The sequence below is a fragment of the Acanthochromis polyacanthus genome, chromosome 19, assembly GCF_021347895.1.
Source record: "Acanthochromis polyacanthus isolate Apoly-LR-REF ecotype Palm Island chromosome 19, KAUST_Apoly_ChrSc, whole genome shotgun sequence".
Classification (NCBI taxonomy): domain Eukaryota; kingdom Metazoa; phylum Chordata; class Actinopteri; family Pomacentridae; genus Acanthochromis; species Acanthochromis polyacanthus.
In genome coordinates this window covers 29167952-29194850 of record NC_067131.1, presented here as the reverse complement: position 1 = coordinate 29194850, position 26899 = coordinate 29167952, and the positions used below count along the sequence as shown (strand labels likewise).

General features: G+C 42.0%; 1 protein-coding gene across 2 annotated transcripts in view; it reads right to left on the bottom strand.

Moving 5' to 3' along the window:
- Positions 1–26899, bottom strand: part of LOC110964885 (gastrula zinc finger protein XlCGF57.1-like) — a 205431-nt gene that overhangs the window by 177738 nt on the left and 794 nt on the right. The window contains exon 2 of one of the 2 annotated variants that reach the window (XM_051939829.1): positions 22799–24839. The exons of the other annotated variant lie outside the window; for it this stretch is intronic. Coding sequence (XP_051795789.1) covers positions 23296–24839 — 1544 coding nt within the window. The 3' untranslated portion in view covers positions 22799–23295. Of the gene's footprint in view, positions 1–22798; positions 24840–26899 lie in introns of those variants that run through there. 2 annotated transcript variants of the gene reach the window in all.

Sequence of the window (26899 nt, the reverse complement as noted above, 5' to 3'; positions counted from 1 at the left end):
CGTAGTGGTTAGCACTTTCACCTTGCAGCAAAAAGATCCCTGGTTTGAGTCCCGGCCTGAGCCTGGGATCTTTCTGCATGGAGTTTGCATGTTCTCCCTGTGCATGCGTGGGTTTTCTCCGGGTACTCCGGCTTCCTCCCACAGTCCAAAAATATGCTGAGGTTAATTGATTACTCAAAATTGCCCGTAGGTGTAAATGCAAGTGTGTTTGTGTGTCTGTATATGTAGCCCTGTGACAGACTGGCGACCTGTCCAGGGTGTCCCCTGCCTTCACCCGAGTCAGCTGGGATAGGCTCCAGCACCCCTCACGACCCTAGTGAGGATAAAGCAGTGTATAAAGAGTGGATGATAGTGAATATTAAGGCTAAGACAATAAAGGATTCATAATTATGGAAATTAACAACCAAATTAAATATTAAGGCTAAGACATGAATTGTGGAGCTTTACGGCTATCGGGCGGCGGGGTGTACCATCATCCGTGCCGCTGTGACTGGGGGTCCCCGGGGCCGGGGGGTTGTGGCCTGTGGGTGTTCTCCTGCGTGTCCGATGGGTCTCGGCTGGTGCGGTGGCTTTTGGTGGGCTGTGGGGTCTGGATTGGCTGTCCTGGGGGGCGCTGTGGCGTGTGGTGGCTCTGTCCTGGTGGGGGGGTCGGTTTGCGTTTTGGGATGTGGGGGCCTTGGGTGTGCTGTGCTTGCCCGGGGTCTGGTGTGGGGGGGTATGCGGGGTGCCTCCCCGTTGGCGTCGCCGGGCCCCACCACTCTGTCCATTTTTGCCCTCTGGACTCGTATTGGGACCCGGCTTTGCTTCCCTCTGGCCGGCCTCCGGTGGCGGCCTCCCCGGAGGTGGGCTGGTTACCATCCCTTCGGTGGGGCGCTCTGCCACTGTGTCTGGTTTCCTGGCTGCATGGGGCCATCGGCCCCTTTGGAGGTGGAGTGGGGTGCGGGGTGCTGGTGGGGGCTGGGGTGGGCGGGGTTGGGGCATGGGTGGCGGGTGGGTCCTCTTGCCCCGGGCTGTCTGGGTCGGTTCTGGCGTGCTGGGGGTGTCGGTAGCTGCTCCCTCTTGTCCTCGGGGTCCGTGTGGTACACAGTGGCCCCGGTTGCTCTCTGGGGGTGCCGCCCCGTGGCTCCTGCGGCCTGGGGGGGAGGGCACCCTGTCAGCCTGGCCCTGCCTTGCCATGATAGCTGATCTGGGCTTCAGGGTCCTCCACACTTGCATGTTGATCAGGTCTCCCCAGCTCCTGTCGAGTTCCACTGTTGAGCAGTGATGGCACCCACCAGAATGAACTGAGACTCTCTCCAGAGTCTAAACTCACACTAAACCCACTCTCCTTTTCTCTAGTATCTTCTTCTGGCCTATTCCACTCTATACTGACATGACAGGAGACCAGATAAGGGATCAAACAATAACTTTATTGTAAAGTTTTAAACTGCTTCTTTTTGCTTCTTCGTTCTGTTGAAATATGGTTTTGTTAGTAAATATTAGATATTGTATTGTCCAGAACAGAAGACTAAGATCCCTTACCACCCGTGCCCCAAAATCAAGAAAAACCCAAAGTAGCAAACGAAAGATGGCCCAGGAGTGGGAGCCATGCGGCCAGATCTTCAGGGCGAGGAACACACTGAGTGACGAGCTCCGCACAGCTGCAGTGAGGAGGAGAGAATGAGAGAGTCCTCTCGCGCAGTGGTTCTCAACCCTGTTCCTCAGGACCCCATGTCCTGCATGTTTTAGATGCTTCCCTGCTCCAGCACACCTGATTCAAATGATCATCTCGTCATCAGGCTTCTGCAGAGGCTTGATGACGAGCTGATCATTTCAATCAGGTGTGTTGGAGCAGGGAAGCATCTAAAACATGCAGGACAGTGGGTCCTGAGGAACAGGGTTGAGAACCACTGCTCTAGCGCAAGGCCTCCGAACAGCCTTTTAAAGGGCCGCCTGCTAATCAATAAAGAAAAAAAACTACTTAATTACTTAACACAAAAACATCAGAAAAGAAATATCCCAAACAGAAAAGAAAGATATTTATTTAAAGAAAAACTAGACAAAAAATAAAGGGAAACAAAATTATGTGCTCCAAGCACATAACACCTGATTACTTCTTGAGGCTAAACCCCTACAATCTTATTTATTATGGAAATTCATCTAACCAAATATAACAAAAAGGCTAAGACTCTGCAGTATTATCAATTATGGTGCTTAACCTGATTAATTGTCAAGGCTCAGACCTTATGGTGTTAACCTAACTAATTTAAACATTTGCACTATACCCCTACAAGTTATGAAATCTAGAGATGAATCTGACTAAATATAAAGACTAAGACCCTACCGTATTGTTAGTTATGGAGATTTACCCAACTAAATTTAATATTAAGGCTAAGACATGAATTGTGGGGTTTAACCTGATTAATTCAAACACTGAGGCTAAGACCCTACAATGTTATGAAATACAGAGATTAACCTGATGTCAATCCTAATGCTAACACCCTACAGAATTATTAATTACAAGATTAACCTAAGTGAATATTTATGCTAAGACCTTACAGTATTAATTGTGGAGATTAACCTGATTAAACTTTAAGGCTAAATGTAAGTCTTACTGATTATGAAGATTAACCTGATTGTAGTAAATAGTAAGGCTAAGCCCCCACACTGATTTTATCTATGGAGAATGGCCTTACGATAGTAGATATTAAGGCTAAGGCCCTATAGCATTCATAAATATGGAGATTAACCTGACTAAATAAATATTAAGGGTAAAACCCCCACAGTATTTTTTAATTAAGAGATTAACGTGACTAATTTTATTAAGTCTAAGACATAACATTGTTAATTATGGAGATTAACTTGGCTAAATATAAAGGCTAACACTGCAGTATTATCTCGACTAATTTTCTTAAGGCTAACCCCTACAGTATTAATCAAGATGAGGTAAGCCTGACTAATTTTAGTCTAAGACCCCAAAGTATTATGCAGAATAACATGACTATAGTAAATGTCAAGGCTAAGACCCTACAGTATTATTATTAGTTATGGAAATTAACCCAACTAAATTAAATTTTAAGGCTAAGACATGAATTGTGGGGTTTAACCTGATTAATTCAAACATTAAGACTAAGGTCAGACAATGTTATGAAATATAGAGATTAGCCTAATTTCACTATTAAGGCTAACACCTACAGTAATAATAATTATGAGATTTACCTGGCTAAATATTAAGATTAAGACTCTACAATGTTATTAACTATGGAGATTAGCCTAATTAAATATTAAAGCTAAGACCCTACAGTGTTATTAATTATGAGATTAACCAGACTAAATTGAAATTCAGGCTAAGATGCTACAACATATTTAATGATAGAGATGAATGAAACCATTTCAAATATTAAAGCTAAGACCTTGAAATGCTATTAATTATGGAGATTAACCTGACCATAGTAAATACTAAGGTTAAGTCTCTACACTGGTTTTAGCTATGAGTGATGACCTGTCAGTAGTAAATATCAAGGCTAAGACCCTAAAGTATTATTAAAGGTAGAGATTAACCTGACTGAATAAATAATACGGCTAAGACTCCCATAGTATTTTTTAATTAAGAGATTAACCTGACTAATTTTATTAAGTCTAAGACTTTATTAATAATTATGGAGACTAACCTGGCTAAGTCTTAAGGCTAACACTGCAGTATTATCTTGACTAATTTCATTAAGGCTAACCCCTACAGTATTAATCAAGATGAAATGAACCTGACTACTTTTGTTTAGTCTAAAACCTTGTTGTATTATGAAGAATAACGTGACTATAGTAAATGTTAAGGCTAAAACCGTACATACAGTATTATTAGTTTTGGAGAGTCTAACTAATAACCAAAGTAATGATAGTACAAAATATACATTAAAATCCAAACTATCCAAGGATTTCATGGATTCTCTGTGAGCAGACTTCCTTTTTTTATAATTTTTTAATACATTTGTTTTGCGGTATTTGGTAATATTTCACTTATTTACTTGCAGCCTTGTGAGTCTTTCAGTCTGTAGCTGCAGACGAAAAATTGAAGAAACTTGCAAAAGTCTTGAAATATGTCCACAAATAAATTCACAGTTTAAAATCTAGAGTTGTTAATTAAAAAATACATGCTGGCAGGTTATTTGCTCATTTAAGTTGATAGGTTCTTTCAATGAACATCTCATGAAAGCTGATTTTTCTGCCATTTGTGGAAGAGTTTCTGTGTGATAAAGAGTTGGCTAAACTTGAAACTCGACCCTTGACTTTGTGCCACCTCGCTGGGAAAATATATTGGGATGGCAGCTGTGTTCTAACGCCTCGTCTATAATTACAGCTGACAAACACTCTCAGATCACAGGTCAGTCTTTAATCTGGAACACAAAGTGGTCAGCAAATAAAGGAAACAAGTCTATTTTTCTTTTAACAAACTGTATCAATGACAAAAGTCCTCAAAGTCCAGGATGAGCTGAAACTCTCTGCAGATGAACCCTTTAGTTTCCTCCATTTTTCTTTATCATCTTAAGACTCCTTGAAAAGGAAAGACGTTTTCAAAAAAGCCGTAATTGAAGAATGTTTCTTGTTAGGATAAACTGTTCTGGACTTGTAGAATCACAACGTAGCTTTGTTTGGCTAGCTCTTTATGCAGCCAAATGGGCCACTCAGAAACTTTAGATATTCAAGATCTTCAGCGGATCAATACTCATAAGGCTTGACACCATAGGCATCAGTTTAGGAGGGGACAGTGGGGACGTGTCCCCCCCACTTTTTGTCAGGGGTCATTTTGTCTCCAACACATTCAAATTCTTCACATGTAAGCCGTTGTAAACCCAGTTATTTTCAGTAGTATAGAAATTCCGACGCTCCTGAACGCACCATCCGCGCTCGGCCGAGAGTTGCACAGACACGCAGCACACCTTCGTGAGGTTATAAACAAAAAACAAACAAAAAAAACGTGCAGATGCTAAATTTGCGCCTGTGCCAAGTAGAAGCTCCGACCAGAGGCGTGCAGGGGCAAAATTTCGGCCCAGGAGAATTAGTACTATAGCGGCCCACAGACCCCTCTACTCGCACGTACCCATAGCTCAACAGCCTGAGCCTCTGCCTTTGGTGCGGTGGTTGTGAGTTTGAGCCCAGCTTGTGGTATTTTGCCGCCGTTCTTCGACATTTTCTCAAAGTGCTGTGGTCTCCATCCCCCCCACTTTTAAAAACAAACTGACGCCCTTGCTTGACACTAAATGTTGCTGTAATTTGCTAAAATAAACGGTTGAATATCTATTAGCTCCAACTCTAACATGATCCGGCATTGAAACTCTACCGCTAACTAGCATTGTATAGACGTAGTTTCATCTGAAGTCAACAACAGGTCAAAGTCTCAGCAGCTATTGAACGGATTGGCAAAAAAATATTTTCTGTTTTAAGTGTCTGAAGTAGTTTTGTTTTTGTGTCATTATTGGGTTGAACCTTCAACAAATTCATAAACCAAATTCCCTAAAGATGCACAACATTCCATTATTCCATCAGCATTTGCTACCATGTGGTAATTAGCAATTGCTAGCATGCTAACATGATAAATTAAGATGCTAAGCAAAGTAAACAGTAAATCATGACTGCCTTTTGTAGCATTTTAGCATTTAGACTGTTTGAGGAAAATAATGCTTCTTTCTTAATCAGAGTTTGATGATTCTGGACTGGAGTTTGAAACTTCAGAAATGTAAAAATCTACTCAAAAGAAGCGTTACAGTCTGATTATTTGGAGTCGCGAGTGGATATCAATGTTTACCATTTTAAGCTTCAGAAATAGTTTTGTTTTTGTGACAGTATTCGGTCAAACCTTCAACAAATTCATAAACCAAATAGACCTTTTTCCGAAACGTCATCATCGAACGTCACCGCCGGTCACCGGCCCGAGCAACGCGATTCCGCCATTTTAAGAGGGGTATGCTTTGCCTTGATGACCATTACTTTCCCACGTTTCCCTCCCGATTTGAACGACCAAAAGCAGATATGCCCAAAACCTACGCTGTTTTTGGCTGTAGTTCTCAGTCATGGAGCAACAAGAACATTTCCTTTTACAGGATTCCGACTGAAAAGGGCCAGAAAAGGAGTTTATGGCTCACAGCATTGAGGCGGATTAACAATAATGGAACCACATGGAGCCCACAGTCAAAATGGTCCTATGTTTGCAGTCAGCATTTCGTCAATGGTATGTTGTGTTTCATGAAATTATTACCCCTTAACTGATTTTCTGAAATTATTAATTAATAAGCTGAACCAGTTGTGCTTCAGTGTCCCGCCCGCGGTACACTTTGAAATCTGCATAAGCAATTTGCTAAATGTCTGAAACTGCAAACGCGATTATACAAACACTATACGCCGATGGAAAGCTTAGATTCTCATGAATCCGCCGGTATAAACCACTTTCAGATGTGATTACCACAGCGGGTAATATAACCACATTTGTCCGACAAACAACGAATATCCATCCATCCGTTCTCTATACCCGGCTTCAACATACACAGCGCGACTCACATTTCCGGATTCATTATTACACACAGATGAAAATATTCCACAAAAAACGGCCATAATCCAACCTTGGACATCAGACGAAACAAGCCAGTAACATATTTTGTCCAAAACATGTCTTGAAGTCGGTATATACTCCACGAATAGGTCGTTTTCAAGGAAATGCACCTCGCGATGCGCGTCCAATATTCCCTGTATTTCTCGTCATATTTTTATTTACAAATAGAATATTAGCGATTTTTTTGTACTGAAAGTGGCTGGAATTGACTGCAGCTTATGATGTCTATAATTATCTGAAATGTTGAGGGCTAGCTACTTAGCTTAGGCTAGTGCTAGCTGTGCTTCCCACAAAAAGTCAGGGGTCTTTCTACTCACACTGCTATTTTTAAACCTTCTCTCCTCCCTTTCGTTCTGCTAACTACTATGCTGTAATCAGAAGCATTGTCCTCATTATTGTTAGCACCTCATACCCTTGGGCCTGGGTGGGTAGAGCTCATTTACAGGTATCTGACTCTTAGTTTTGATAATGCACATCTAACTAATATACATACACTACTTCCACTTGAAATTAAAAGGTGTAATGGCTCCCCCCGTTAGCTTAACATTAGCTTAGCATAGCGGAGCTGGTGTAGCCGTATCTTACAAGGCATTTATCATTCTGACATTGACCTGTATGCACAAAAACGTATAAATATAAGCATACCTCAAAGAAAACGTATGAGTCCAGGCTTTTATAAGTCTTCATCTTCTCCATTGTGTGGATGCCTGGGCTGTTGATAAGGTACTCGTAAATGGAGTGCCACTGAAGATCTGGACACGTAGTAGGGTCGTTTTCCCATGATCCCAGTGCAATTTGGTACGGACATGACTGCAAACCAACCAGTTCTATTTTTTCTTTATACCGTAGCTTGGCTTTTGGCTCAAGATTTCCAAAATAATCACCAGACGTTTTTCTCTGGGTCAAAACCGCGTGGTTTCGGCGGTCAAATCACGGTTGCTAATGACTTTGTTGCCCCCTCTTAAAATGGCGGCGTGCGTTGCTAAGGAAGGTATGGTCACGTGTCCCAGACTCTGACGTCACTGCGAAAAGGTCTATTCCTTAAAGGTGCAAAATATTTCCATCAGTGTCTGCTACATGTGGTAATTAGCAAGTGCTAGCATGCTAACATGCTAAACTAGGATGCTAAACACAGAAAACATTAAATCACTGTAAGTAGTGTCACTGTGAGCATATTAGCATGCTAGTATTAACATTTAGCAGAACAATGCACTTCTGTCACATCATTCAGATTGACGAAAAATGAGCTTTTGTTTTTATCAGAGTCTGATGACTCTTTCAGCTGGAGGTTAAACTTCAGAAACATGCAAATCTCATCAAAAGGAGCTTTACAGTTTGGGTGTTTGGAGTCACGTGTGGATATCCAAACCGTGTTTAGATCCACAAGTTACAAATTGTAGAGCAGATCTGACAGTTTCCAAGTAAAAATCAGGCTTTAGAAAATATATATAATTAAAAAAAATGTTTTTATTTGATTCTGAAAATAATCTGTTATCGTTATTGACTGGGAAAGTGTTGTAAACGTGACTTCATTGTCTTTCTTTACCACGTCTGAATGGTACATGAGAGCCAGATGTTCTCAGGGTGGGGGTTGAGTTTCAAGCCGAGCAGTGCTGCCAACATGTCTGTCAGCAGGGCGTTATAGCTCCATACTGCAGCCGCTGACGTGCAGCGCTAAAATCTAACCTCAGAGTGCACTTTATTAGGAACACCTGTGGAGCCTGAAGCAGCCCAGAGTGAAAACTGAGTTATAAAATGTAACAGAACCAGTCACTGCAAACAGAGCTTTACCTTTCTGACAAAAAAACCAACTGTGATTAAACTCAGATGCAGTGGCGGATCTTCCATGGGGGCACGGGGGGCAGTCTCCCCCCTCCAATGATCTGATTGGCCACCCCGTCTGCCCCCCAAAAAATTTTTGTTGGAAATTTACATTACTGATACTCCAATTTGCCCTGCGACAGACTGGCAACCTGTCCAGGGTGTCCCCTGCCTTCGCCCGAGTCAGCTGGGATAAGCTCCAGCACCCCCCGTGACCCTAGTGAGGATAAAGCGGTGTATAGAGAATGGATGGATGGATGGATGATACTCCAATTTCCGATGCTACTGAATGCAACTTCGTTGTCCGACTGCACCTGAATGCACCAATGATGTTAGTTTGATCTTTTGATTGTATTTCGTGTGGATTTGAAGAAGCTTTGAAGACGTTTCCTGATGCAAGAAGTAAGAAGACTATGGCCGTTTCTCAGTACATAACTCTCCGTACCTGCGTTCTCACGTACTCGTGAAACGTCATCATGGAGACTGCATTGGACCAGACTAGTGTGCATGGATATGAATCAGTAGATAGAAATATATCTGTCTGCAGCTCTCAGTGAACAGGAGGAATTTATTAGAGGAAGTCAGACACAGTCACACAGAGAAACATTAGACCTCACACCGAAACAGAGCTACAGCTCTGTGTCTCGGACAGGATTTATTTTAAAAGCGACTTGTGTGACAGTAATAATCCCTACTAGAGCAGACCTCATTAGCGCTCCTGCTAGGTTGGCTCATAGATATATACAAACACTAGATGGCTCGTGAGCGCTTTTAGCCTATGGGGAGCCACGTCGCCACATGGCGCCATCTTGGGACAGGGCTGCTCGATCACTCATAACATTAAAGTCAGTGGAGCATGGATTTTAAAATCACTGTAGATTGCTCAATTTTCAACCGATTTTAGAACAGCTTGGTTTGTTATAAACGTCAGAGATGTACTTCTTTTACTGCTTACTTAAGAATAATTAAAACCATTGAATTCATATAAAAATTATATTAAGTAGATGGGTAATAAAGAAATAGCTATAAACACACAGATATTATACTGTCAATCTTTAATATTTACAATATTCAAATAGACAAAATAAATAAATGATGATGAATAAATAACAAAAAAGTAATGCTAAAATGAAAAACAAATAATGACATTTGAACAAAAAATAAATAATGAATAAAGAAAAATAATAACAGGGTTCCCACTCTTTTCAATAAATCATTTTCCAGGATTTTTGCAGCTTCCTATACCCAACTGAAGTTACAACAATGGAGTGGGCAATTTTTAAGTTAATCTAGCCTTATTAAAAAACAAGATTAAAGGTTGATGACCAATATCTCTAACTAGCTGCACAGTATCATGTTAAGATTTTGAATTTATGTAATTCTAAATCTTGGGCATGATAATTGTCTGCTAGCCCTATAAAGTAAGAGGCAATTTCCGCCCGAAATTTCTATTGAAGATGTATGCAAAGTAAATTAAATGCTGTTCTTGAACTGTTTGGAGTACATGCATCGTTATGGTCTCATTTGAAAGCTGACAACCTGAATTTTCACCCATTGTAGTCAGAATTATTCTAAGTGCTACTGGCACAGAGTATTTATGTTGGAAGACACTGAATTAGGATTAATTTTTTCTCGCCTAAATTTTTTCCCTAATAAAACACCTGAAAATAAGTGTGGCAGCACTGTGAGACCTTGAAAACACAATAGTGCAACAGCCTGGGGTCTTACATAGTTCAGGTCAAAATTCAGAGCAATACTACAAGAAATGAATGTTTCATACATGTATTTGTAGAGATATGCACAAGCGTACATTCTGTACACCCTGGGCACAATGGTATATTTTTGTTTTACAGTCCATTTGAAGTTATTTTCACTCCAAAAACTCATAAGCAACTCAAAAACACTGAATAATCAGCTGCAATGAGGAGCACTCCAGTGGGAGACTCTGTCTCCTCAGCTGCAGACACACAAGGTAGCAGGGGAGGGGGGGAGAGGTCTGAAAATTCACAGAACTTTGCTAAGCCAGGCTGTTTCAATGAGCCTGCTATTCAGCAGGCTCATTGGCTACAAGGCCTGTCAGTCAAAAGTTTCCTCTGACGTGATTTGCTCGCGGTTACTAGGGAAACAAGTCCCGTCCAATTTTGTCACCAGCGACGACAGTTGGCTGTGAGCTCAGGAAGGCCCACAGAGTCACTTGATTGGTTGAAATGCGATGTGAATCAAAGGGTTAGACTTCAGCCGCCATTTTGAGCAGTATTTCGGTAAAAATAATATGCCACATAAGCTTATATAAAGATATGAAGAGAAATTTAGAGAGTAAGGAGCGCGCATCGTGACGTGCGTGTGCAGAAAATCGAGCTATTTGTGGATTATTTACTGATTTCAAGACATGTTTTGGACAAATATTTTACTTGCTAGTTTTGTCTGGATGCCCATGCTTGGATTATGGCCGTGTCTTGTGGAATATTTCATCTTTCACCAGTTATGAGCGTTCAAAGGTGAGTTATGCTGTTACGTGTGTGACAGGTTCGCTGTCCGTGGGTCCACTCAATACACACACACGCCCTGGTTGTCGAGGGAATATTGTTTATTACTTCACTACTTAATGTTCGCCACAGTCCGGTACGCAGCCTCCGCTGCCTCTCAGTTCCCGCTGCCTCCACTGTCTCTCAGTTTACGCAGTCTCCGCTGTCTCTCAGTTCATGCAGCCTCCGCTGTCTCTCCGCTGCTCCTCTCAACTCTCCTCTTCTCTGTCCGCCCGACTTTTTATCCTCCGCTCCGGCTGCTACTGCGGAGATAATCAGGTCAGCCGATTACCACCACCTGTGTCAATTACCTTGACGCTGCCTCCACGCACCCCTCCACACCTCTCTCTCCTGCAGCTGAGCTCTCCCACGCCCGTCGCCACATATCCCCACCGCCCGACTTAGGCCGGGGAGCCATCCGGCCTAACCAACTCCCCCACTGGCTCCAAGGAGCGGGAGAGGAAGTCAGCCATGGCCATCTGCGCCCCGGCCTATGAATCACTGTGAACTTAAAAGGCTGTAGAGCTAGATACCACCGTGTGATTCGGGCGTTGGCATCCTTCATGCGATGGAGCCATTGGAGAGGGGCGTGGTCCGAACAGAGGGTGAATGGGCGTCCCAGGAGGTAGTAGCGCAGGGCCCCGACCGCCCACCTGATTGCCAGGCACTCTTTCTCTACCGTGCTGTAGCGAGCCTCCCTCTCAGACAACTTGCGGCTGATGTAAACTACAGGGCGGTCGACGCCCTGCACCTGCTGGGACAAAACGGCCCCAGCCCTCTGTTCGACGCATCAGTCTGCAGGAAAAAAGGGAGAGAGAAGTTAGGTGTGTAGAGGAGTGGCTCCCCACAGAGGGCCTGCTTTATCCCTCAAACGCCCGCTGGCACTGCTCCGTCCACTGGACCGGATCTGAAGCACTCTTCCGAGTCAGGTCGGTCAAGGGGCTGGCCAGGTCCGAGAATTTAGGGATGAACGCTGATAGTAGCCTGCCAGCCCCAGGAACCGCCGTACCTCTTTTTTGGACTTGGGCTGCGGACAGCTGCGATTGCTGCTGTCTGTCCACCTGTGGGCGCACTGCCCGCCGCCCAAGTGGTGATCCAGATACCGTACCTCCCTCCATCCAACCGCGCACTTCGTCGGGTTGGCCGTCAGCCCCGCCTGTCTCAGGGACTCCAGCACCGCGGCCACCTGCCGCACATGCGCCGCCCAGCTATTACTATGGATGATAACATCATCCAGGTAGGCGGCTGCATATGCTGCGTGCGGCCGCAGAACCTTGTCCATGAGACGTTGGAATGTGGCTGGGGCTCCGAACAACCCGAACGGAAGTGTCACGAATTGGTACAAACCGTACGGAGTGGAGAAGGCCGTTTTTTCCTTGGACTCCGGTGACAGGGGAATCTGCCAGTAGCCCTTGGTCAAATCCAGTGTGGTGATAAAACGCGCAGTGCCCAGCCGATCCAGGAGCTCGTCGACCCTGGGCATGGGATAGGCATCAAACCGTGACACGTCATTCACCCTGCGGTAGTCTACACAGAACCGTATAGACCCATCCTTCTTGACAACAAGAACAATGGGCTATACCAGGCACTGTTTGACTCTTCTATCACTCCCATCTCTAGCATTGCTTTCAATTCCTTCTGAACTAATTTTCTTTTATGTTCAGGCAGTCTGTAAGGTCGTGAAAAAACCCTCACGCCTCGGGGGTCTCGATGTGTGCTGTATGAGTCTGTACGCCCTGGCAGGGGAGAAAACACGTCAGCAAACTGCTCCTGCAACATGGCAATGTCAGTTCTTGGGACTGCGAGAGGTGTTTCAAAGGGAGTGAGGTGGAACTGCCCGGCTTTGAACCTCTGCCCCAACTCGTCCTCTCTTCAACCACAGTCACCAAAGAAGCCGACTCCGCCTCTCTCCATGCTTTAGGAGTTGAGGTGGTAAATCTGTGCTGCTTCTCCCCTGTCAGAGCGTGCCACCTCATAATCCACCTCCCCTACTCGTCGTGTGACCACGAAGGGTCCTTGCCACTTGGCGAGTAATTTCGAGCTAGAAGATGGAAGTAATACAAGCACTTTGTCTCCCGGTGAAAATTGTCTGAGCTTTGCCCCTCTGTTTGTACAGGCGTTGTTGTCGTTCCTGGGCCTTGAGCAAATTCTCACGTGAAAGCTGCCCAGTGATTGGAGTTTTGCTCTAAGGTCCAGGACGTACTGAATTTCATTCTTACTTGGGCTTGGACCTTCCTCCCAGTTCTCTTTAACCAGGTTCAAAACCCCACGTGGCTTTCTGCCGAACAACAGTTCAAAGGGAGAAAATCCCGTGGAGGCCTGGGGCACCTCCCGCACTGCAAACAACAGAGGGTCCAGCCATTTGTCCCAATTGCTACTCTCCTTGTGAATGAACTTACGAATCATGTTCTTCAAGGTCTTATTCAGACGTTCCACCAGACCATCAGTCTGTGGGTGGTACACACTAGTCCGAATAGACTTGATGCCCAATAATTCGTAAAGTTCCCGAAGTGTTCGTGACATAAACGAGGTGCCCTGGTCAGTCAGAATCTCTTTGGGGATTCCAACTCGGGAGATGACCTGAAACAGTGCTTGAGCAACACTCTTTGCAGAGATGGTGCGCAATGGCACTGCTTCAGGATATCGTGTTGCGTAATCCACTAGGACCAACACAAACCGATATCCTCGTGCGCTCCGGTGAAATGGCCCGATGAGGTCCATGCCAATTCTTTCAAATGGAACCTCTATCAGTGGTAATGGGTGCAAAGGCCCGTGGGATGGCCGGTTGGTTAACCAACTGGCATTCAGGACAAGACGCACACCACCGGCGTACGTCTTCCCGAATGCCAGGCCAATAGAATCGGGCCATGACCCGGTCGAGTGTTTTTTCATACCCCATGTGACCAGCCATTGGGTTGAAATGTGCCGCCTGGAAAACAGTTTCCCGGCGGCCCCTTGGCACCAACAATTGGGTGGCTATATTCTGCGTCTGAGTGTCACGAGTCACTCTGTGTAATCTGTCTCTGATTAATGAAAATGTGGATATGCAGGTGCTGTGCCCGGGTGCACCAACTGACCATCAATCTTTATCAGCTTGGTCGAAAGCTGAGCGCAGTGTATCATCCCGAGACTGTTCCAGAGGAAAATCTTCCATGGGGTGTATGACAGGAACCCGCGGAGCTCCTGACGAGGCCCCTCGGGATCCCCCTCCCGTCTGCAGTGTCGGACAACCTCGCATCAACCACTGAGCACAGCACACATATCACACGTCCCTACGCTCGTGAACGCACTCCCACACATTTCCCCACTGCCCCCTGGAACCCAGGCCAATCCGTACCCAAAATAAGGGGGTGCGTAAGGCGGGAGCTAACCGCGGCCTTATAATATGCTTTTTTCCCTTGAATCTAACTTCCACTGCACAACAGGATATTGTGAACATCCCCATTACACACCTTATCCTCACCCAGGATGCCTCCACCAATGCCCCGGGTCGAACCAGGTTTTGGTGAATCAGGGACTGTCCACAGCCCGAATCCACCATAGCCCGATGTACACCCCCCTGGATCCTTACCGGAACGCTGTATGTCCCTCCCGGACCGGGAGAGGGTGCTGGCGTGCCGGCAACCCGAACCACCTGGCCGACCTCCATGAGCGGACACTCCCGTCGGAAGTGGCCAGGCTGCCCACACCGCCAGCACTCCTGTCCTGACGTTTGAGGAGCCCCCGTGGGTTGGAAACAGCGTCAGCAGCAGCCGGAGCCTGGTGTGGAAGAGAAGCAAAAGAGAGGTTAGTACGGGGCGCCGGAACCGGAGGCGTCGGTGAACGTGGCGCGATGTCAGCGCAGCGCAGCCAGGGTTTTCCTGCGTGGCGCTGGTGTCGGTCGCATCCCGGGAGGTGCCCGTCCTTGGCCTCCCGACTGGACCGCCAGGTGATCCTCGGCCAGCGTCACTGCTGCCCTCAGATCGGCCGGGCGATGATACCTCACCCAGTTGCTCGTCTCCCCTGGCAACCCCTCGATGAACTGCTCCACCACTATCTTCTCCAGAAGCCGACTCTCCTCCACCTGGTTGCTGCGTCCTTCACCTGCTGGGCAAACACAAACGGGCGGTCGCCCGCCCCAGCCGAGCACCCCGGAAACGGCGCCGGTGGTCCTCAGGCGAGAGGCCCGTCCTGTCCAGCACCGCCTTCCTAACATCAGCGAAAGTCCTCCGGGACTACATTACCCACAATGCATCTCTGCTGCAGGCTAACTAATCCAGGCATAGATATATACAAACAATAAGTCTAAGGTCTCAATCAAAGTCTCTTAACAAGCAAATAAATACAACCACAACCACAAAGAATGTAATTTCGCCTAAGGAATAGGTTCTCAAAAAACGTTGGTATCAGGAAAACCTAATAATTGAAAATCAGATCGTGTTCTCAGCCTTGAGTAGCCAGGCAGAAAAGACACACAACTATGCCGCATTTTTCAAAACGAAAAGCTGCGATTTCAACATTTAGCCAGAATCATAGCCACGTTAATAAGGTTTGTAATAAACTAAACCGTTTGTAAATCAATCAAGAATTGAGCGAGTTATGAGTGTTAAAGTGAGGAAATCATCCACCTTACCATTGACTACAGTACAGCGCGCCAGAGCAGTCCCCTGTCCAAAGATGGCCGCCAAGTGACGACGCTGCCGACTCCGCCTTGAGACATCTAGTGTTTGTATATATCTATTGGTCGGCTAACGTTCCACATGTTCTTAGGCTCAGCTAAAGCTAACTCTCTCCAACTTCTGGATCTCTTGAGTTGCTTGTTGTTAAAATCTCTTGCTAGAGGTGCTGAAGCTCAGAAAGTGTGAGATGTTTGTTCAAAATAAGCTCATTCTCAAGTCTTGTCTGAACTGTCCTCTTTTGTTTGAACTTTCCCTAAACTTAGGAGTTAATGACAGAGCAGCACATCCAGACTCAGTCTCATTTATGGAGAGATTAAACTTCATTGTCATCCATTGATATTTAAGTGCAGTTTTTCACATGTTTGTTGCACATGCTCCGACCAAACCAGTCCAGTGGAAGACGATGTGAAGAGAAGCTCCAGAGGATGAATATCACACAACTTCCGTTGGAAATAAAATGTCCTTATTAGACATTTTCATGAAAAAAGTTGGGATTTCCCTTTAATGATTTCAAATCTTTGTTGAGTGTTTTGTTGATGTTGGTTTCTAAATGTTTTCTGACACTCGGCCCCAAAAGATTAAAACCTTCTACGGCTCACAAGCTGCAGCAATTCACACATTATGAACTATCTTTCTGACCAAACTAAGATAAAAAGTGAAATACTGGCTGATTCCTGCATCATGAATGTAAATCTTTGTTGGTTTTTATGACAGTAAACTGAATATATTTGGGGTTTGACATTTTATAAACCAAAACAAGAAATTAATTACTGAAGAAAACAATGGACAAAAGAAAATGTGTTTTCCAACATATATGCTAAATTCCTCCAACATTACAAGATAATTTTATTTATATAACGCCAACTACAGGTCAAATTGTCTCAAGACGCTTTATTTTTATATTTTTTTTGTCATATTTAAAATATGACAAAAAAATATAAAGTCACTCCATCCTTGCCGACTTCAACACCTCTTCATGACAACTTGTTCTGCCTCTGACCTGGTGGAAACTTCAGAAACTCGGGAAAACTCGTCAAGACTTGGATTTTCTAAAAACTCGTCGGGCGGGAGAAGGTGTGGTGGGCGGTGGGGGAGTAGAGGGGAGTAGAGGGGGCAGTGGGGTGGCAGGTGGGGGAGGTGGAGGGGAAGGCCACCACCCACCTCCCCTCTGCCCTGACTCCACCCAAGTGATCACTTGGAAACTACGATGACAAAGGGACAACGAAATTATTTCATTTTAGCTGATCTGTAGCTCTGTGAGTTAAGGGTTTGCCTATGGAGCTGTAGGTTGCTGGTTCAAGACCAGACCCTTCATATATTTTTTGAAAAACTTAGACAAACAAAGAAAGAAAAGTACCAGTGGTGGGTCTTGAACCTGCTACCTTCCACTTAGTAGCCTCTCTTCTTATCCCCTTAAGCTATCCACTCAGACACTAAGTCTTCTTTTTTTGTGCATTTATCATCTATTTTTTATCGTTTTTTTTTTTTTTAACTCGAGTCTCGTCTCGACCATTTTTCTCAGGCGGTTGGACTTCAGCCTTTGTGCTGGAGGGTTGAACCCTCAGTTCCAAGACTTTCCAAAGCCTCCACACCTCCTGAGTCCTCAGGACCTGAGCTTTCAACAGTCTGAGGACTGAAATTTTCTAAGTCCCACAGTAGATCTCTGTTCGATTTAACTTTCAGACATTTCAAGGACTGAGATTTTCTAAGTTCCTGAGCAGCTCACTGTTAGTTTGAACCTTTCCACAGTCTGAGGACTGAAGTTTTAAAAGTTTCTCAGCACTTTTCTGTTAGTTTGAACTTTGTGGTTCACAGAAGCCTTAAAACTTGTGACCATGAGTCTTGATTTCACATTTAGACCATCCATCTGAGTTCTTCTCAGACCTTCACCTTCACCGCCTTTGATTCTCTTCACTGAACAGTAAAGTTTGTGGAGATCAGAAGGTAACATTAGTTTGATCGATGCCTTCAACTACTAGTAGACTTTATCTGGAAAGCAGTTTTCTGAAATGAGCTCTTAGTAAATCTGTTCACAGTCAAACCAAGAACATAGAAAGAACAATTGTTTGAAGAAACAACTTTTCATTTCAGACTAGAAAACACTTTAAGACCTTTATCTGTTTTTTCTCTTTTTGATCGTTTTATCGTCTCTTCTGTTTAATTTGATCTTCTAAAGTCTAACTGCGTGTCTTTTCAAATGTTTTGTCTTTAGTTTGATTCTTCTTAAAATGCTTTAGTTTGCTCTTTTTCTCACCTTTTATTCTTTTCTAATGTCTGATTTGATTTTGAAATGTTTTGTCTTTTTAAAGTTTGTTTTTTCAAATGTGTTTATCGGCTTTTTTGAAAAATTCATTTTCTTCCCAATTTTAATTTTTATATAAAATCTTGAAGGTTTTTCTTTGTAAATGTTTTATCACCTTTAAATGTTTAATTTTTTAAAATGCTTCATTGTATTTTCAGTTTAATTCCTATTTAAAGTTTTCTTGTCTTTAAGATTTAATTTTCTAATCAAACATTTAATTTTCTTAATTAAATGTTTTTTTAAATGTTTCATATATCTGTTTTAATTGTATTTTTAAATGTTTAAGTATCTAAATATTTAATCTTTAATGTTAATATTTGTTTAAAAATGTCTAATTTCATAATTACATGTTTTGTATCTTCTGTTTAATTATCTAATTAAATAGTTTAATATAATTTAATTGTATTCAATGTTTAATTTTCTTTTTAAAAATTTTATTGTATTAAATGTTTTTTTTCTCCTTTGATTTAATTGCTTTTTCAAATTTAGTTTATTTCTTTAATCTTTTTTCTATCAAGATTTTACCCCCAATCTTAAAAATGAAACAAACAGTTAAATCACAATAAAAATACTTCTGTTGTCACAATCATGAGTTAGTCAATTATTCAGTTTATCAATTCAACTTTATTAACCACGCCTGACGTACTTCAGCGGGGTTGCTGCATTCAGTGCGGTATCTGACTGGGTAAGTATGTATGTATGTCCGGTCCGATATCTCTGCAAGTGCTGAAGTCAGGATAATCAAACTTGGCACTGAAAATCAGTCTAAGGTCCCCTGCTCAGTTGTGGAGTTACAGGTCAGCAGATCAAGTAGGAAGGGAGATACGTACAATGATCAAAATTGATAGAGTCATATGCAAGTATTTAATGCCATCTACTAAAACTCAACCAGTAGATGGGTGGGTTCCTGCCCATCTACTTGAGGGCTTCCTCTAGTTTCCTACATCCTTGAAGCTTCAGATTCCTTCCACTCTCTGCTGACCAATGTTTGTGCCTCTTTAAAAGTCCTGCCCCGTCCTCCACAACTTCCTAAAACCTCTCAGTCCTCCTTCATGCTGCAGGTTTTGTTTTGTAGAAACTGCTTCCAGAAAACCTCACTAAACCACCATGGAGCGGGTCGTCAAGATAGTCGTCCAGAATGAAAACCGCGACAAAAAAACCAAACTAGCACAACCCAAACGCTTAAAGTCTCCTGCAGCCTACCAAGAGAAGCTCTTATAAACAGAGAATCAGACAGGAACTCTCACCTTCTGGACAACCAACATTGGTTCACAAACAAGAATACAGAATGTGTCTGACCAAAAACCTCTAAAGACTCACTACAGCCAAGATAAAGACACAACTCAGCTGCACTAAATCCACTAATCACTGCACACATTAGCACCATGTGCTAACTGTGGCAAGAACCACATTTACCAAGACAACTAACCAGTACAAAGCCCTAAAACACACCAAGAAACACATTAAAGAGGATTTTACTGCTGGAAGCTGCAAGCCAACGCCTAAATAACAAACTAAAGCAACGGAGCCAAACCCAGTTCCCGTGAAGAGAAGCAGAGGAAATGTTTGACTGCAGACATAAAGCAGGAAGACACTGAGCTGCCTCAGGTGTTTCCTGATGACACCAAGCAGCCACCTGGACAGCCAATAGAACACAGCTTACTGGAAGTCCAGAGGGCTGGCTTAGTGAAGTAAATTTAGTTTTAAAGTTGAAGCAGAAAGTTAAAGAAAGTTGAAAACCACCTTCTGATACCCTGAAACCTCTGAGTTTTCACACAAAGAACACCTGAACATGTCAAACTGGTTCCATAGTAGAACCCTCACTGTAAAAACGTCATAGTATGGTGCTGTATGCTCAAAAAACATTACAACCCGGCTGTCCTAGGGCACAGAGAGCAAAAACAGGACAAGCGCGTTTCCAGCGGGTTAGGAGGCTATTATTTGAAAGAGTAAGTTTTACAACAACACAACATCTGAGCAGAAAAAATCACAAAGTCTGTCTTTAGTTCAGCTGAAATATTAGTTTTTGTCTTTTTTTATTGACCAAACTTTTCAGGAAGTAGATGAAGAATAATTAAGGCTCTCATGTAGAAGTCCAACTTCTTTGGATCCTTGATGGAGAGTTTAATCTTAGAGTTTGTAAAGCCGTTGAGTTTTAGAGTCACATGGATTGTTTTGACATTACGTTACTTATTTTCCATCCTATATGAAGAATGCAAAAAGAGGAGGTGCTCTCGGACGTCCACAGTACCAGACCCCCCTGGCCTGTTCGATGTCCACATCTGGACCATGGACCTGCAACACAAGAACATCTGCTCACTGTGAAGATTACTGAGAGCAGCTTTTTGTGATTTCTATGCAGAACACTATGATGTTTGCTGAGCTGTGCACTATTAAATGATTTAAGAATATGGAGTATTGTTACTGTTTATTATTGTTCTCAGGTTTACTGTTAAATGTACAGAGTGCTACTTATTTGTATTTTACTGTATTTTCAAAATTTACATTTCCTGCACAGAACATTTCAGATTATTTTACCACAGATCAAGGGTACAAGATTGTTGTTGTTCACTGTGTATTGGGCAGTACTCATTTTGAATTTAGACTGATTAGTATACAGAACCCTGTGATGTTTCTGGTTTACAGCTGAGAACTAGTTGCTAAAAGTACAGAATATTATTTCTTATTTTAGGTTGTGATAATTGTCAGTAAACATTCTAAGATGTGGAAATTGACAGGGTTGTATTTAGTGCTGTTCTTGCACAATATTTGTCACTTAACTGCCCTCAGGATTCTGTCATTGAGCTTACTGGTTTACATTATACAGGCAGATGTTTCAGCTGATGATGCTGTAATTCACATAAACAAGGAAACAAGTCCATCATAACTTTAATGTTAACAGTCCAACATGAAAAGGTCATATACAGCTTTCCTGTTGGGTTAAAGAGCCAAAAAAACCATGAAAAATACTTTGTAAAAGTGAGAGGTCGGTTGCCGCTTTCATATTTTTCTCACAGCTTCTTGTTGGCCCCCCAAAATATCTGTTGTATCCCCCTGTTCCCCCCCAACTAAAATTAATCTGAATCCGCCCCTGCTCAGATGGACATGAACTGATGAAATGATGATCTGTTTGCATGATCTGTTTAAACACACGGTGTATTTTACAACAGCTGACCTGCTTCTGGTCAACTGTGGTAAGTTGTTTGTTAAATCTTCTGAAGTTTGGAAAAGGGCTGCAAGTTTAGAGAAACCAAACACACTGTAAAAAACAAACATGCAGACGAGGAAGAACAACGTGAGTGATGACCTCTTTACACATTTCATTTTTGAAACTTTGCTCAATATTTGTGCAATGCTTCCGTCACTGAAATAAAAAAATCACTTCTGTAATGCTGAGTACAATCTTTTCATGAAGTTTTTTCCCCTATGATTGTTGAATGAATGAAAGAAAAAGATACTCTGGCATCAAGCAGGCCAGAAAAACTTAAGTTAAAGTGTTATAGTAGTCTACCATTCAAAAACTAAAATATTACAATATAATACTAAAAATATTATCTAATATTTTATTATAAATATTAAAATTAAAATATTAAAATAAGCAGATTTATAACTGCGGTACAGGGATGTGGTTTCTATAGCTACACACTGTGAAAGAATGAACAACTGTTCATAAAATGTGGCTTCATGTTTGCATCAAGGAGCGCAAAATGTTTCTTTTTTACTGAATCTGGTCGATATTTGGCATTTAAAAAATAAAACACAGAATAAAGGGATTTTTGACAAAATTTCACAATTTAAAGCTTATATTTGGTTAATTGTCTCATGTTGACATCTCAAGCATGATATGTTCATTTTGAAAATCCCAGAATACTGTTTTTTTTCCAGTTTCTGGCTCTGATAAAAGGTGCTTTTTTGGTGGTGCCTTTCAAACCCACCAGCAGGTTTTGGGGTTTCTGACGGTTAAACCATCACACTTGGTGCAAAATCTTTTATTCCACACCAAAAAAAGATCAATCATTGAGCAGCATTTCTAATCATGGAACAAAAAGTCAACATGTGACTCAGCTTTAAAGGTCGTGATGCTTTGCTGCTCACTGCTGCCTTTAAGTGGTGAAAACAGCTCAGCGCAGCACAGACTCAAGACCAGGACAGATAAATGTGAGCATATAATAAATATGGAACTCAGTCATAGCATCACCCTTTTTGTGTAGTACTCTTGTGTGTTACACATCTTTTAATTTATGACGTGTGTTTTCTGTACACTCCTGGTGCATGACGCCGTGTTGTGAATTGAATACGAACCATATTTAACTGACAAAAGCAATGACTCAGAATAGCGTAGAAGAAAGAAAACAATTTAAACACTTCAAAGCAGCAAAGATGAAAGCGAATTTTAAGATAACGGACGATCAAACGGCAGCAACAACAACCTGCTGCCGTTTGATCATCGGCCAACAGAGACTCGATCAACGCTGCTGTCTAATATTCCACCTGTACTCGATTTCAGACCCCACAGGCCAGAAGGTGGTCGTATCAGAGAAATTTTAATGATGAATATGTGAATCTGTGGACAAAGAAAAATCTATCGTGAAAGAATAACTGGATTAACTTAGAGATATTATGGTGATTTTTTAAGACTATTAACTGCTTTTATTGAATCTTCTTTGTGACACAATAAGACACTATCTTACTGTGTGACATCCCAAGTGTTCGTTATTAGTTTGCTATAATTGTGCAACAAACCTTCCCAGACCTGCAGTTTTCTTGTAAACACTGGTTTTAATGGCTTTCTTTTTGTGCCACAAAGTAAGAAGCATTTTCAAGAAACCTAAAGCACAAGAATGACCGACAGCAGACTTCTGTTGTCTTCAAAACAAACTGAATCAAACATTGAATGGAAATAAAACACATATTTGGACTTACTGCATTAAATTTTATTGTGCTATGACAATAACTGGCACCGTTAAACTCATAATGTGAGAACTCAAAGGTCGTAACTTGTTACATCGTGTGCAAAACTTATAACATTATTCAACCATCATTTTATTACATTATTTACAGTATTAAATTTTACTTTATAATTACATTATGTACAGTTATTATATAAAATGAAGCCCTCTTTTCAACAGAGTGACATCTATTTTTTCCCCCAAAGGTACTTAAAATACATTAACGTCTCTCTTTAAGTGTTTTAATTTTTTTTAAATACACACAAGAAAGATTTCAAAATGCACAAGAGGATGAAAACCAATGTGGTTCTTACCAACATACGTCCACACAATTCATTTCTCACAACAAACCCTGTAGACTCTCGTGTGTGCCTTCAGACGCTTTTTTTTTTTTTTTGCTCTTTTGAATAAATCTTTTACAACAATCATTGCAGCTGAGTGGTTTCTCTCCTGTGGACTTTCATGTGTCTCTGCAGACTTCCCTGATGTCTAAATTTTCACCACAATCATCACACACAAATGGTTTCTCTCCTGTGTGAACTGTCAAGTGAGTTTTAAGATTACACTTACGTCTAAAACTTTTCCCACAGTTATTGCAAATAAATGGTTTCTCTCCTGTGTGGACTCTCGTGTGTCTCTTCAGACTTCCTTGATGTCTAAACGTTTTACTACAGACATCACAGCTGAATGGTTTCTCTCCTGTGTGAACTGACATGTGTGTTTTAAGATCCCCTTGCTGTGTGTATCTTTTCCCACAAATATCACAACTAAATAGTTTCTCTTCGGTGTGAATTCTCATGTGTCTTTTAATATTGTGTGGATGGATAAACTGTTTCCCACAAAAATCACAACCAAATGGTTTCTCTCCCGTGTGAGCTCGTATGTGTGTCTTAAGATGTAATTTTCTGCTAAATGTTTTACCACAAACATGGCAATTAAAAAGTTTTTCTCCCGTGTGTATTCTAATGTGAGTCTTAAGATTGTACTGCTGCCTAAATCTTTTCCCACAGACATCACAGCCAAATAGTTTCTCTCTTGTGTGGACACACTCTTGTGTTTCCACATCTCCTTCTTGTGTAGATATTTTATTACACACAGCACAATTAAAAGGTTTTTCTCCAGAGTGGACTCTCACATGTCTCTTAAAATTATAAAGCTGTCTAAATCTTTTCCCACACATGTCACAACCAAATGGTTTCTCTCCTGTGTGGACTCTCATGTGTGCTTTAAAACTATTCTGATGTCTAAATCGTTCACCACAAACATCACAGTGAAAAGGTTTTTCTCCTGTGTGGACTCTCAAGTGTGTCTCGAGATTTGTTTTTCGGTTAAACGTTTGTCCACAAACATCACAGCCAAATGATTTCTCTGCTCGGTGAACTCTTCTCTGTATTTCTACATTTAGCTTCACTCTAAAACATTTCTTATGAACTGAACTTCCTGAATTTCCTGAATGGCACGTCATGTGTCTCTGAAGAGACTGCTTGTGGAGAAAGTGTTTATCACACTCAGAGCAGCCAAATGTTTTTCTGTCTTCAGTTTCAGGTCCAGGATCTGACAAAGGTTCCTGCCACTCATCATCATCACCATCATCATCACTAACATCAGTCTCAGAAGAGTCTGAAGCCTTTCCTTCGATATTTGGTTGTAAATTACAATTTAAATCTTGGCTTTCTGCTGGTTCTGGTCCTTCACAGTTATCTCCATCAGTGTCTGTTTTCATCTGTTCAGCTGAGTTGTTAGTTTTCTCCCTGTTGTCTTCACTTTGGCTCTGATGAAGCTGTGAAGACTGAGGTTTCTCATCATCATCATCCTCATAATTTTTCACAGGAACAACAGTGAATGGTAACCTGGTGAGAACAGTCTCCTCCTGCCTGGTCCACAGTTCCTCCTGTTCCTCCTTTATGTGGATAAATTCTTGGTCCTGCTGGTCCAAACTGGGGCTCCATTCATCAGGAACCTCTTCTTTAATAACCAACAGCTGCTGCACATCTGCAGGAGACACTGGAACACACATGTACAGGATGAACAATTGCAACTAAGGACTAAGACTGCGAAGTCTTAGCCTTAACTTTTAAATTACTTCGGTTGCGATGAGGCATCAGTATGTGGGTATTATTGTAGCAAACTACTTATGAATGCGAATCGCGAGTTGTCTGTCTGTATTTCAATCCATGTGTCCGAAGTAAGATTTGTCGATGTGTTAAAGAATTTGTCTATGTGAACCGAGATTTGTCAATGCGAACCGGAATCTTCAAAAGTCGTCTGAAAATTTGTCCGTCTGTAAATATGTTTTCAAATGTGTAAAAAATCTGCCAATCTGTATTAAAATTTGTACATGTAATAAGATTTGTCCATGCGTACAAAGAGTTGTCCATGCGTAAAAGGAGTTGTCAATGCGTACAAAGACATTCGTAGTTGAAAAATTTACATATCCCACTACACATCAGCAGAAAATACAAACAAATCACCAGTTACGAGTCGTTCGGTTTCACAATTGGCTGTTTTATTTTCATGTGACTTTTGCTGCACTTCTGCCGTGAGTGAGATTCATATCTGAAAAAATTTTGGTTTTAACTCCCTGATCTCAGCCTCACAGGCTCGTCCATGGTGGCTGCCTTCCGCTCTGCTGCCCTGTACCTCAGCAGTTTACGTCGTCTGCAAGCCATCAGACGGCACTATGCCTCAGAGTCTTTGAGCATTCGCGACATTGTTTGGCAGGGTGTCTTCATGAAAGAGTTTGCTTAGCGATCTATAAACTCAGCAAATGTAAGTTGTTCACATGTACCTGCAATATTATATTTTTAGAAGGTATAGCATGTACACACCCAGCCGGGCAGGGTGTGGACAAGATGGAGCCCCGATCGCACATAGTGAGTACATATTAATGTTTTTGCAGTTTGTATGTTTAGGCAGGCTATTGCTGAGCCTTCTAAAAATATAATACTGCAGGTACATGTGAACAACTTACATTTGCTGAGTGTATAGGTCGCTGAGCAAACTCTTTCATGAAGATACCCTGCCAAACAATGTCGCGATCGCTCAAAGTCTGAGGCATAGCGCTCCCTGATGGCTTGCAGATAACGGGAACTGCCGAGGTACAGGGCAGCAGAGCAGAAGGCAGCCACCATGGACGAGCCTGTGAGGCTGAGGTCAGGGAGCTAAAACCTAAACATTTTTCAGATACAAATCTCACTCACGGCAGAAGTGTAGCAAAAGTCACGTGAAAATAAATCAGCCAATTGTGAAACCGAACGACTCGTAACTAGTGATTTGTCTGTATTTTCTGCTTACGTGTAGTGGGATACGTAAATTTTTCAACTACGAATGTCTTTGTACACATAGACAACTCCTTTTACGCATGGACAACTCTTTGTACGCATGGACAAATCTTATTACATGTACAAATTTTAATACAGATTGGCAGATTTTTTACACATTTGAAAACATATTTACAGACGGACAAATTTTCAGACGACTTTTGAAGATTCTGGTTCACATTGACAAATCTCAGTTCACATAGACAAATTCTTTTACACGTAGACAAATCTCACTTCGGACACATGGATTGAAATACAGACAGACAACTCTCGATTCGCATTGACAAATAGTTTTGCAACAATAATACCCTCATACATCAGAAGATGTAGAGTCACATCCCAAAAAATGTAAATATTGAGGATAAGACTTTGTAGTAATATTAATAATGTAAATGAACCCAACTAATTTAAATATTGAGACCAGGATAGCATTTTTATTTATGGAAATTAGTGCAGTGTTTTTAATTGTCAAGACTAATGTTGATGACTAATTTTGACCTAAACTTCCACAAAAAATACATGACAACACAACAAATCCAAGAATTTCCTCTGAGCAAGCTTCGTTTTTCTAATTTGACTTGTGTGTGTATTATTTTGTGTTTAGTATATAGTATATAGTATATTGTTTGGTTTTGCGAACTGAAAAAAAAGTCGGAAACCACCTACGAGGGTCCAGTGTAGCACCCGGACGGATTACAGCGCGGACACATCACAGCTGTCTTGTAGTTTATCTTTAAAATTGCA